General features: G+C 48.4%; 1 protein-coding gene across 2 annotated transcripts in view; it reads left to right on the top strand.

The window, feature by feature from the left end:
- ITGA9 (integrin subunit alpha 9) overlaps window positions 1–13,502 on the top strand; it is a 326,219-nt gene that overhangs the window by 233,291 nt on the left and 79,426 nt on the right. For both annotated transcript variants that reach the window (XM_040636970.1, XM_040636971.1), the window contains exon 19: window positions 12,118–12,204. In XM_040636970.1, coding sequence (XP_040492904.1) covers window positions 12,118–12,204 — 87 coding nt within the window. The remainder of the gene's footprint in view (window positions 1–12,117; window positions 12,205–13,502) is intronic.

Below are 13,502 nucleotides of genomic sequence, written 5' to 3'. Positions count from 1 at the left end.
AGCCTCATTTTCCTCACCTGAAAAGTGGGGATTGTGAGACCTACCTCACAGTGTCAGGCTTAAATTAGATGGCGCTACAAGGTCCCGAAATGAGAAGACACTCCGTGCTTATTCTCTCCTCCCCTTCTGTTCTCTTCAGCGTGTCTTCACCACAGCACCATTATATTAATCTTCTATTTGTTGCAGGGGTGGGGGGGTCAGAGGCAGTGTGGGGGAAGGTGACAAGGGGGTATCCCAGTGACAGTGGATGGCCTGTGATGGGCTCCCGTACACCAGCAGCCCCACAGGGGCCCCACAGACTTCATAGCATCCCTGGAAGGGCCACCTCGGGTGTGCACCGGCTCAGCACACCAAGTCCTACTCCCTCGTACGAGGCTGTCCTCCACCGTGGGCCCTGCCCAAGGCCAGCGTTTCTGAGAATCCAGATTGGTGCTCCTCCAGGCATGGTCTCCTGACTGCAGCGTCCACACCGCCTGGGACCTGATGAGGAAAGCACATTCACGGGCCGGACCCCAGGCCTGCTGAGCCGGGAGTGCTGGGGGTGAGTCCCGGCAGTGCACATCCGATGGTGACCGAGGTTGAGAACCTCCGTGCGGGTTATCGCAGAGTAAAGGAAGGGAAACCCGTGCGCCCTGGAGGCCCCTTTGCAGACCAGTGTCTGTGAGGCCGTAGGCGCTCTGGGGTTCGGCTGCCACACTGGGGTTCTAGCGCTACCACACTGCCGCTGTGTGACCTTGGACAAGTTCCTTCACTCTCCCTGGGCCTCTGGATCCTCATCTGCAAAGTGGACGATCTAATACTAACCTCGTAGGGTTGTTGAGAAGCATAAATCTGTCCATCCTAGCGAAGTGCTTAGAGCAGTGTCTGCCACAGGACCAGAGTTCAGTACACCTTAATTCTGTCTCTCATTTTTCAGGCAGCCCAGCCAGGTGGAGGGCCTTATTTCTGGGAGTGGCTTTGAACAGCCTGGGATTTGCCAGCCAGTGTAGGTGGCAGCACAAAGGATACACTTGAAAAGTCCCTCAATAGAGCCGAGGAGCAGCCACCACCACCGTGATGGCAGCCAGCATAGTGACTTGCGGAATCCTTCTAGCAAGGCTGGGGGGTAGCAATGACTGAAGGCACCACTAGATAGGTGGTCGAACTGTGATGTGACCCCAAGTCAGTTTGAACAGAAACCATTGTGCACTCACAAGTCGAGAAGTTTCCAGGGTCCCGCGTCCTTCCCCAGGAAGCTCTGTAAAGAGGAGAGTGGCTTTAACCTGCTGTTCAGGGCCCCCCGCCTGGAGCCAGGTGCGAACAGGGCGGGAAGCCTTCTCCCCTAAGTGGACAAAGAGAAAACGCTTAGCAACAAGAATTAAAAGAGTTCCTATTTACGAGGTACTTAAGTGGATTAAAATCGATAGTGAGTCATGTTCAGTCTGCCCCGTGGTCTTGGCTTTGCACCCTTCGTGTTCAGCAGGTGGAATTCTTTGTTTTAAAAGATCCTGGTTTGCTTAGAACTGGCATTTCCAGTAAAGCAGCCCTGCTCTGCATCGTGCATTAGAGAGAATGAGAGGTTTTCTAAGACTGGGAGGCCATTTGCTCAAAGCCCGAAGTGCTCCCACTGGTGCCAGGTTGGCATCCCCCTAGCTGGGGCTCAGAGAGAGGAGGGAAGCGGGCCGTGTCTGTGGTGGTCTCGGAGTTCCCAAGAATGAAATCCAGAGATAAGCCATCACGTAAAAGTAATCTACCAGGAAGTGTTCCCAGGAGATACCAGTAGCGAAGTGGAAAAGGAGGCCAAGCAAAGGTATTTCACAGTTCTCAAGGGCGAAAGATTAGGTGAGTAATTTGGCACAAAGTACAGGTCACATCTCAGTGCTTCCCAGTCGGGGACAAGGGCTCTTGGGTAAGGGCTCCCCCAAGGGGGTGTGAATTCCCAAGCATTTCCCTCTCTCCACGTTCACACAAAAGTGCTAGCAGCTGGAAGTCCGTGGGCATGGCCACGTGGGAAGAGAGGCATGGGGGTGTGAAGGGGGTGCCGCCAGCGTCGTGGACCTCTCCTTCCATGCCCTGCTGTGAGCGGGGTCGTGTGTGGTCAGTCTAGCCAGCGGAAGCGGCACTAAAACCAGTGTGAAAGCCAGACAAATGAAAATAACGTCAAGGGGAGACTAAAGAATGAGCAGAATCACCTGGGGAATGACACCCAGCAAATGACAGATGGAGACACACAGTTCATTCCTTCTGCAGCTCCACGGCATGGGAGGCCATGAAGAAGCCAGTCCGTTCATCTGTGCCCTGCAACCAAGCCAGCCTCTGACACAGTCCAACAAGTTCAGAACATACTGGCTCGTAGGCAATGTTATGAACCCGCAGCTCATCCTTTTTTCTTTTTTTTTTTTTTTTCCAAGAACCAGGAAGAATCAGAAGATCTTTCACAAACAACTCTAGCGCGATTGAATTTAAAACTTAGCCATGAAAACAACCAAAAGAAACACTTACTCTTTGTGTAGTGTGAGTTTCCGTAAGTGGCCAATTAACTGAAAATGTTAAAACCAAACACAGAGAAAACCAACTACAATCCTAGGAAACCCAGTCCATCTCCCTTGAAAATACAAAAAAGACACATAACCTTCTAGTTACAGTAGTGGGTCCTTCTCACTGTAAAATGGACTTGCTCTTGTTCTGACTGTGGCATTGAGCCTCGAGGTTCTTGGCACCAGGCTCTCCCTTGATAGGTGTGCAGTCTGCAGCCCTGAGATACGGCCTGTGCTGTCCTGTCTGCCCTCCCTGTGGAGCCTGCAGCTGGTGTCTGCTGCTCTGCTGGACCAGCCACCAAGGCAGTCGCTCTGTCTGGCACAGAGCAGGAAAGCTGGCGTCATACCGCCGTGCCTGGCACGTGAGATCAGTCCACTCAAAGCTGTGGAGTCAATTCATAGCAGAGCGCAAGTCTTGCAGGGATCCATTCTCTGCCTCTGAGGCGGCTAGGTACAGTTCTGAATAAGGGGGCCCTCAGCTAGATCTTGCCGTGTTACAAACAGTATTTTTTTGTTGTTTGTCATTTCATAATAGCTTTTGACCTATGTGTTCTTAGCTTCTCTTATCCACGGAGCTCCATGTCAGCCCGCTGAGCGCACCCCATCCAGGCAGTCATCACACACAGGTCTCCAAGGGTCTCTCCTCTAGCAGCCAGGTCCTTCTCCCTCCCCACAGGCTGGGAGCACTGCCTGGGAGACAACAGGGACTGCTTATAAAAGCAGTGAAGGACATCGAGGCTGCCCAAGAGATAATTATTAAATGAGAGAATGAATGTAAAGACGTAACAGAAAACATGTGTATCTCATATGTAAGAATTATCCTATAGGAGCTGTTTCCCATTTGAGGCAAAATAAGAAACACTTTTTGAATGAATGGATGGGCTTCCTTGAGGGCAGTGGGAGGTGGGCACCCATGTTGGAGCTGGCCACAGCCTCTCCAGTTCTTCTCTTTGTCACCACCGCCCTGAGGGCATGGGGTCAGGGCACCAGTCTGTGAGGCTCCCATTCTGGGCATGGGGAGCATAATGACAGGTGTCCTGTCCTCACGGGGGTTAGAACCCAGGGAAGGCACTTTTTCCCTTCAGGCTAGCTCTCAATCTCTTCTCCTCCCAAATGGCAGTGTCTGTCCTCGCCCTCGGGGTCAGTGTTTCCAAAGCTGACATCGAAGTCTTGCTCCAGATGATTCAAAATCCAGATCTTCTGACCTGGCTTCTGCTCTTAAGGGTCCCACTCTGGAGAGTGGGGCCTGCAATCGGCGTCTTTAACAAAGGTCTTGACGTAACCGAACTTTTGAGGGCTCTTAACCTGAGTGCATGTTGGACCCACCCAGGGAGCTCTCAGCAAATGCTTGCCCATGCTGTGTGCTGTGATTCAGTGGGTCTAGGGCACGGCTTCCATCTGGGTCTTTTTTAGAAAGCTTTGCACACAGACATAGTCTTTCTAGCACCATCATACAAATTGGAGAGAAGTGTCCCCTCTGGTAGTCCCCAGCCTCTTGGCCCAGAGCAGGACTTGGGGAGAGCAGCCTGGGCTGGAGTTCAGCCCCTGTCCCCCTCAGCTGGGTCTCTTGTGCAGTAAACAGCCTACACAGGTGTGCATGGCCCCAGCTGGCTCCAGTGCACACTCCAGTTAGAAATCAGTGAGGGGCGTTGGTTGTAATAACCTCTGAAGGCCTGTAAGTAAAAGCAAACCATGGAGTGTATAAGATTCACCTGGAACAGCTTGTAGACCAGACTGGGGACCAGCTGGGAGCAGGGCATCCACTAAGAGGTAGTTTTGTGCTGACCTGGATGGGAAGAGGTTAGAGCCAGTGTGTTGTGGCAGCAAGGAAAGATAAAGGAGGGAGGCATCCTTCTAAAAGAGGACGCCAGTTCTTTAAGGAGAGTCCTGAGGTGTGTCCAAAGGTAGCCAAGCAGATGGACCAACCCAAGGGAAGAAATGAGTAGGTGGCCCCAGAGTCAGGCCTCCGTGAGGCCACAGCGTGCTCTGTGGAGACACAGCGCTCCGGGAGAGGTTCTCTCTGAGGCCCTGTCTCTTTGTCCACAGCCAAGGGAAGTTCCTCAGTAGCTGCCTCTGTTCCGGGTCCCCAGTTCCCCACCCCAACTGCTTGAGAGGGGAGAGGACAGGGGACTACTGTCCATGTCCTTTTGTATCCCCTCCACCCACCCTGGAGACCGCCCGTGCCACTTCCTCTGCAGGCCGAGGCCTGCCTGTGTCCCTCACCCCGGGGCTTTCTCGGCCACAGGTGTGTGCTACAATCAAGCACCAAGGTGCTGGAAGCACAGGACAGTCGGTGTTTCTGGAGCAACTCAACCAAGGACAGGTGGCTATGGAACGAGAGATGCCCCAGCTTTCTCACCCACTGGTGACATACCTGCCCACTCCTTCATGGAGGCCCTGAGGTTACCTCCTTGTCCCAGAGTCAGGGGAACCTGGATAAGGGTCATGTGAACGGGCAGATCTCCAGCTCCAGAGAAGTGTGTCCTCCCACAGACAGTAGCCCTCAAGTAACATCAGCAGTGTACCTGTTTTCCTGGAGGGGAGAGAGCATGAGGAAGGTGTTCTCCATGGGTTGACATCCTGTTTCCTGAGCCGGTGGGCTCAGTGACCACTTCTCAAGTGGTCATGATCACAGAGGCTACCTGGACATCTTGTCAGAATACAGACTCTAATTCAGCAGGTCTGGGGTGGGACCTGAGAATTTGCATTTCTAACATGCTCCCAAGTGAGGCTGACGCTGCAGGTCCAAGGACCACACTTTGAGTAGCAAGGCCCTTAGCAACAAAATCCCTTGAAAACAAGTTTTGAGTGAGCAGGAACGTAAGCGGGTTTGTAGGAGGGGTAAAATTCTTCACTGTGAGTACATTTCCAACCAAGATTCCTGGCTGGGATTTTAATAAGTACCCCTCAAACCCTTGACTCCTACAAAACCTTTTCATCCAAACACCACTCATAAATTGTTTTTATGCCATGATGTGAAATTCTTTCCTGTCCTTTTGGGAGAGGTCTCCACCTTGTTAATTTTCCAGTCAGCCTGTAGGGAAAAGGAAAAGAGCGATAGAAAATCAAAATAATTTGATTTGTGAGATAGAATGCAACATGGAATTCTTAGCTGGTTGATCAAGACTTGGCAAGCTCTGGGAATTTTTTTTTTTTAATCTAAGAATAGAAACCATGCTTAAAAAGATCTAAGAATAAGACATTGCCTCTATTTAATAGGAGGACAAACTTCCTAGATGAAAATCAAATAATTTCTTCTTCAGCCTTAGAAGGCACTTAGAAGTGAAGGTCTCTTCACTTTGGGCTTTTCAGTGAGAGCTGGTTGATTTCTTTTTATTTGTTTATATTCTCAAGTTTGTATTCCTGCGGTCCCGGTCCCAAAGGGAGCAATCACCAGCCCTGGGGGAGGTGTTTTTATTTGCCTGCACTTTTGGAAAACATAAAGATTAGCTCTAAACAGCGTTGTTGTAATGCACCAAGGAGGGAATGTTACAGGAATAAGTTTATTCAACTCATTTCTAATTCATACTGGCTTTTAAAATGTAATATTTTTACTCATTTTAAAGCTTTCAGAGCACCTTTTTACTAAGGGTCACGAGGACTGGCTCCACTTTGACCAGATAATTACTCCTTCTGTGACAGCTACCCCCGCCTGCCTGTGATCAGTTCAGAGTGGCTTAAAGGGCACTCACCAAAGTCTGATATCCGAGTCACAGGAGAATTTTGCTCTAACGGTTACGTGGTTCATCTGTCTCAGACATTTGTCCTGACTGTAGTTCCTGCTTGCTTCACTTTTTTAAGCATGGAAAGAACAAACCCAGTGTAGTCTGGGCCTTGGCTTCCAAATGGGGTTTTGACAAAATTTAAGAAAGGAACTTGCTTTGTAGTGCTTTCTTTGCCCGATTCCTCCAAATCCCCCACGTGTGTGGGGGATCATCTCTGGTTCCCTCAGAACCAGACTGCTCAGCTTCCAGCTCCTATCTGGCAGGAGGTCTGTAACCACTGACCCAGCCTTGCCAGACCGTCAGCCATATTGGGCGTCTGTATTATAGTCACCATATGTTCCAGGTTCCTTGAAGGTTGCACTTGGTTCATTGAGTGATGTTCCCCACATCAGGCTTAGTTTCCATGGATTCTTTGGGGGGAGAGGGAAAAGGGGACCTTGTCTGTTTCTTGTTTGGTGTCCCCAGCCCAAGGCCTTTCTGATCCATTCTTACATTGCCAGCTAAGGACCCCTGGGCAAGTGATATAATTACTTTGTGTTCCAGTTTCCTCCTTGTAAAATGGCATCAGAAGGGAAGCCACCACCGAGAGGAGCGACCTGGCACGTAGTGAACCATTACTGAGTAAGGGCCATCTGTGTATTCCATCCTTAGAGCCATCAGCACTAGCAGGCCAACAAAGTCCTAGAAGGCAGGTGTTATGACTTCATTTGACAGGTAAGGAAATGGAAGCTTAAGGAAATGGTTAATTGGCCTAACAACACGTAGCTATTGCAGACCTGAGCCAGTAATTAAAGCTGGGACACTAACTTATGCACTTTCTATGCTGTAAGCCTGTGTGGTTTTCTTCATGGGTAGGAATTCCATGGACCCTGTCCCAAAGGATTCTCCTCCGGGAACAGGACTGTTTTTTCTGGTGAGGCTCAGGCTGACTCATGGTTGAGTGGGGCAAATAAAGTCTTTCCTGGGAAGGAAATCTCTTTCTGTTAACAACCTGGGCCAACTTATTGGAAACCCCTGCTCACCTCTGACTCCTCAGTTGATTAGAGAATTGGGGATAAAGTGCTTCCAAAATTCTCCGAGTTAACATGGAGGCTTCTCTTACCAGCTCACAGGGGTCACGCCTCTAATGCCTGGATGAAAGAAGGGGGTCTTAGATGAACATCAGACTGCCAGAGTGGCAGCCAGACATGGGGACATGCGTGTCCTCTTCAGTTTGACAAACCCATGAGGAAGCTAGAAAATCAGAAGGCAAATTTCAAACTTTTCCTGGAGCTGAGCCCTTGCCGGACTTTGCAGATTTGCTGCTCCCGAAGAGCACTGTGTTGGTGGTCAAATAAAGCACACTCCAGAATGAAATCAAATGCTGTGTGATTGGGAGGAAGGAGTCCAAAGGCCAAGGGCGCTCCCTAACTTCATTATCTGATTCTTCTTGCCAACCACTGCACGTTACGAACAGGGATGGGGCTTGGCTCCACTGGCCACGCTCCCGAGCCTGGGAGAGCTGAGGTATGTCTGGAAAAGAGGGGGACTTTGCCAAGGCAAGCATCTCCCGTGCCAGGCAGACCAGCAAATGAGCTTCTTCTTACAGTCTCTTCATCCGAATCCTCCACCAGCCAAGACCATTCATTTAATAAGTGCAAACTCAGGAGCTACTAAGTGCCAGGCTCAGTGCCAGGCACTGAGGATACAGAGGTGAATGTGCCTAAATCAAGCATGCTTTTCATCACATGTTCTAGAAAATGTTCACAGATGTTTTCCTGATCCTAAGAGTAATGTGTGTCGCTTAAAAAAAATTAATTTCATTTAAATTGAATCATTCAGTCTCCAGGGAGAAGCCCTGATAGCATTTTATGGCATTAGAGATCCTTGTTAGCTAAGAAAAGCGGGACCGGGAAAAAGGCCAGTTATGTGAATCTTCTTAGAATAAGGTCCAAAATTTCATAGTAAAAAAAATTTTTCAAGATTTGATTGTGACTTTACTTGAACAATGAAACTAAAAATTATGGAAATAAGTTTATATTATCCTACATTTAATAGCTCTTGTAACATTGGAATTATAATGTCAAGGATATCTTAGACCCAAGGCAAAAGCTTATTTGCTTTATTAACGTCTTTTTTTTTTTTAATTCCATTTATTTATTTGTCAGAGAGAGAGGGCACAAGCAGGCAGAGATGCAGACAGAGGGAGGGGGAGAGCAGGCTTGTTATCCATCAGGGAGCTGGGCATGGGGCTCCATTCAGGACCCTGGGACCATGACCTGAGCCGAAGGCAGACGCTTAACCAACTAAGCCATTCAGGCGCCCACAAAAGGGTCGTTTTTACAATGGCATATTTTTTCCAAGGGCTTCTCTTGATCTTTTTTATTTAAATCCTTATCTTTGGAAGCATCTTAAAGTGTTATCATCTGGGGATATTTATCAGTTAACTGGTCTAACTCAGCCAGATCCAGATTTATCAGTGGCTTTCTGTGGCTTGAGCAGTTTTCCACCATCATTTTCATTGATTTCGTAAAAGCCTGCTTCTTTTGCAGCAAGGTCTTAGTTTCCCTCTGCAGTAGACTGTACTGTATTTGAATTGAGTAATCAGATGTCTGACTGTCCGGTGATCAGGGACAAAGTTTGTTCACTGTTCCACGTTCCCAGTCGCTGAGAGCCGATCATCGTAAGTCTTGCAACAATGATAAAGTTGCGTTCTCTAACCTAAAATCAGGGTAAGCAACCATTGGGACATGGGAAAAGGCAGAGCCAAGGAGATGCCTGATGTCTGGAACCTCTCCCACATACTTCCTGGTGGGCACCAAGGCTTCACTATTCTGAAGCCTCACTGGATCTCTCTGTGCCTGCAAGGTGGCTGCCTGGCTGCCAAGGGTGTGAATGGCTCCATAATGAGCCTGGTTTTTAGTTATGCTCTGAGCTTGGTGTAAAACCAGAACAAAGAGGATGTTGATGCTGCTTTGGGATAAATCGCTCCTGCTATCCAGATTTCATAAACTACAGTTAGATAAGCTTTCTCTTGGAGAGTATGAATTTAAAGAAGATTTATTGGCATGTGCATGTTCTCCTTTCATTGTCTTTTCTCACCTGAGAACAAATGCCCCATACTGAGATGGGGATTTCTGTGCAAGCAGTTTGTTAGGGAAATGCTCCGAAAGAAGAGGAATGAAGAGAGCAGAAGGGGGCAGAGGAAGGAACCCAACAGATGTGCTGTCAGCTGGAGGCTGTTTTCGCCTAATCCCACAGGGGCTCTGGAACCTAAGCTGCACAACAAACCCAGTCTCACCTGGAGGCAGTGGGATGTCAATCCGAGGCTGCAGAATGCTTGTGGGGGAGGGCGTTGTAACTCCCCCCTCCCCCACAAATTGGCTCCAGCTGGGGGCTATTGAACCCATGTAGTAAAGGGGTTCTAGGACAAGCACCCACACCATCCACACAGGGACTCATCGTGTTTGCTTACCTCACAGCCGTAGTAGGAGAGCGGAGTATAGAAATGAATAACCCCAGGAGGGCTGTGTTGGTGCTGACAGGCGGCGGAAGGGTGATGCATGACATCCTTTCCTGTAGCACCACCAGGAGCGCATGAGTCATGAATCGTATGCTGAGTGCTCTCAATCCTGGAGAGGTCTGTGGTTTTTGCTCTCTCTGCCTAGCCCCACCAAGGTCCAACCGGAATTCTGCAATCTCTAGTAGACTGAGTAGCGTGGCGGAGGGACGCGGAATAATGCAATAAATGCTGGCTTAGGCCTTATGTTCTAGCATCTTGGAATTAACAAAAAGAAGTAACTTCAGCAGCTCTTGAATAATCAAACGCAGGCTGAAGCCAAAGCCTAGTAAACTGAGGTCCTTTCAAGTTCCAGAGCAAATTTTTTTGAAGTCACAGTCATTCCTTCACAGCCACTCAAAAACTAAAAAAGTCTTCAGGGCAATAAATCTTTACTTCAAGAACAGATAGACCTTTGACTTGAATGGAAAACCTCTCTCCTGGTTTGAAAGGGATTTCCAGTGAGGTATAGAACTTCATGAAGGGAGTTTAGAACTGGGTTGAGGACACATGTAATTTATATATATGCTGGGGCACTCTTGAGAATAATTATACCCCACGATGGATGTGAACAGGAACTGTGCCAGGGAAGCTGAGAGCCAACATCACCTCTGATGCCCACCAGCTGATTAGCTAGGATTTAGAGGAGTATCTCCTTGGGCCAGTTGTGGACATTGCTTCTGCAGGGAGGAATAGGAGGAGGGAGATGGGAACAAAGCCCCCACAATGAATCATTAGGACCAGTCTTTGGGACATGCAGGTCCTGAGACAGCATTTGAGAAATTATTCTCTGGTTTCCTTATTGAATTTGTCAAAGCATATCCTTTAGGTTCCAAGAGCATCCCCTCACATTTCCATGTAAATGTCTGTTTGTCTGCTGGGAGGTCTCTTCTTTCTAAACTATGAGCTCTTCAAGGACGGGGACTAGTATCTTTCAGACCTGTGCCCTTTACACTGATTGTGGTAGGTGATATGCTGACTTAGCTACCCCATTGAAGCTCAGGGTCCATTCTGGATCCCCTGCCGCTTCCATACTATGTGTGTGAACTTAGCACCCCTGAGGATTTGGGGCCAAGACTCGTGAAGTAAGCCTTGGAAGGAGGACGGAGGAAAAGTATTCCTGAGAGTGGGAACAACTTAAAAACAGGTGTAGAAATGAAGCCAGGTAAGGGGTGTTTGTAGATGAGAAACAGAATAGACAGAGAAGAGAATGTATATGCTCTTTCCCTCTAGAAAATCAGACTCATGGAATGGGCCGGGAGACAGGCTTTAGAGTCCACCAAGAATGACCTTGTGGAAGGCACATGACCTCATTGAACTTTGATGTCCTGGCTTCTAGACACTCAGCAAGTGCTAGCTCAGTGGCTTCTCCTTCTCCAAAATCTGCAACATACTCTCTCCCCTTGGAAGTCTTTTTTTTTTTTTTTTAAGATTTTATTTATTTATCCGACAGAGATAGAGACAGCCAGCGAGAGAGGGAACACAAGCAGGGGGAGTGGAAGAGGAAGAAGCAGGCTCATAGCGGAGGAGCCTGATGTGGGGCTCGATCCCATAACGCCGGGATCACGCCCTGAGCCGAAGGCAGACGCTTAACCGCTGTGCCACCCAGGCGCCCCATCCCCTTGGAAGTCTTGATCTGGCTTCAGTAACTTGGAACCTGTGGTTTATGAAGAGCCTCCTGGCTTTCCTTTGACCTTGGTTGTAGGCCACGTGTCCAGGTAGAAAGACCGCAGTTCCCCATGACCCCTGTCCTGGTTTCTCCTGCCGTTGTGTGTAGAATCCAGGCTCAGCGGGCTACACTAAGAGACCTCTCCTTGCTCTTGTACCTGGGAAGGCTTGCAGGGGACCAGCTCAACCCTCACCACCTCAGGCTGTGGAAAGAATCCCTGTATTTTCCTTGGTGTGATTTTCTTAAGAGTTTGTCTTACCTAAACTAGCAAGATCTTGAAAGACAGGATTAGAGTGTGGGCTTAGGAGAAAGTATCCAGGAGGACGATGTGGTTGTCTTTCATCCAAACGTTTGGAGGCATCCAGCTCACCTGCAGCCTGGCCCAGTTCACCAGGAGAGCACCAGGGTTCAGAGACAAAACATTAGTTGAGAATATTCTGGATGCCTGCCTTCCCACAGAGCCCATGGGAAGGGTGGGCTGCCAGAGAAGGACTGGGGACTCAGCCTGTTCACAGTCTCCCCTCCCACCCGAGCCAGCAGTGATGTTGTCTGGGAACTTCCCCAAAGAAAGACCATGTCTGCTGAAGTCTCAATTTACCTCGCGGAGGCCACTTACCCACATTTGTCTCCACGCAGGCAGCCCATCCGTTCATGCTTTTTCTCTTTCAGGAGGAAATGGGCATTTCCTGTGAACTGCTTGAATCAGACTTCCTCAAATGCAGCGTGGGATTTCCTTTCATGAGGTCAAAATCGAAGGTAAGGGGCAGAGATGGGGCACTTCCCTTGCAGCAGACCCCCAGCCCTTCTCACCAGCCACCTGACCTGACAGCTGTACCCCACCCCCCAGGCTTCCTCTATCCCCCCCCCCAACCTCCACCCTCACCTCCACCTTGCACAATGGCACTGCCCAGCTCCCGGGGGGGGGGGGGAGGAGGCTGTGATTTACTACTCCACAGGGGCCCTCCCCGCATGCTCTTCCTCCTTGATCCACATGACATACCCCACATGTCATAGACACACCATGGCCTTGGTACTTTAGCAGCACCGTCTGGTTGGCCACCTTAAAAATCTTTCTCCGGGACAAAATCCCATGACACTGTGAGTGCAACTATATAGGAGAAATGTGGTCTGGGCTAGTGACCTACAGTTCTGTCATTCCCCTGGGCACTCACAATTTTCTGAAGAGACCTCTTAAAATTCTTAAAACATAAATAATAGTATTATAATTCATTTTTTTAAGTAAAAGAAATTAGACTCACTTTGGTATCTATACAGAGCCAGATTTTCTAAGCTCAAACAATAATATGGTCCAGCATATTCAAACATTCATGGAACATTCTGGTATGTGCCAGTATTATAAGGGTATGCAAAGATACATAGAAGATGTGATTGTTGGAAGCAAAACTAGAATATAAAAGATCAGGTCTGCCTTTTGAAATGGAAGCTATTTTTCCTGCTGTGATTTGAAGGAAATTTCATATTCTTTTGTCTAACTTTTTTTCCCCCTAAAAAAAAAAAAAGAAGAGAGTGTAATCGTCCTCTTCTGCCTATGTCACAGAATCAACTTGCTTTCATCTCCAAGGCATTTTGGTCCCAGGACCTTGTGGCTGTTTTGCAAGCCAGTTGTAAGAATGTTCAAGTGAGAAAGAAGATTTGCTGCTTTCCTAGCAAATCGCTCGAAACCCTCCGCCCCATTGAAGGTGCCAGCTCCAAATGAGGATGGCTCTTACGTCCGTGATCCCTAACCCTTTTAGAAACCCTTTAATGTCCCTGAACCCTGGACGTCATTATCTGTGGAAACATACATGGCACTCCACACATGCATTTCATTGAAATCATTTCAGCAACAGAAAATCAGCTTAATTGAAAAACATTAACAGTTGCCATTTCATTGGTAAAATACAGCCAACATCCCAAATCAAACCTAAGGTGTCTTGCTAGTTTTAGCTTAAAGGTTATTTTAAAAGGAAAATTTTATCACTTTCACATACGGATCCAGGATCACTTACCATAAAGAGAGGGTAGTCGTAAAAATGAATATAGTGAAAGCAAAG

Source organism: Ursus maritimus, unplaced genomic scaffold (genome assembly GCF_017311325.1).
Source record: "Ursus maritimus isolate PB19 unplaced genomic scaffold, ASM1731132v1 scaffold_20, whole genome shotgun sequence".
In the NCBI taxonomy this organism is placed as follows: Eukaryota; Metazoa; Chordata; class Mammalia; order Carnivora; family Ursidae; genus Ursus; species Ursus maritimus.
This window is presented reverse-complemented; position numbering and strand designations above follow the sequence as displayed.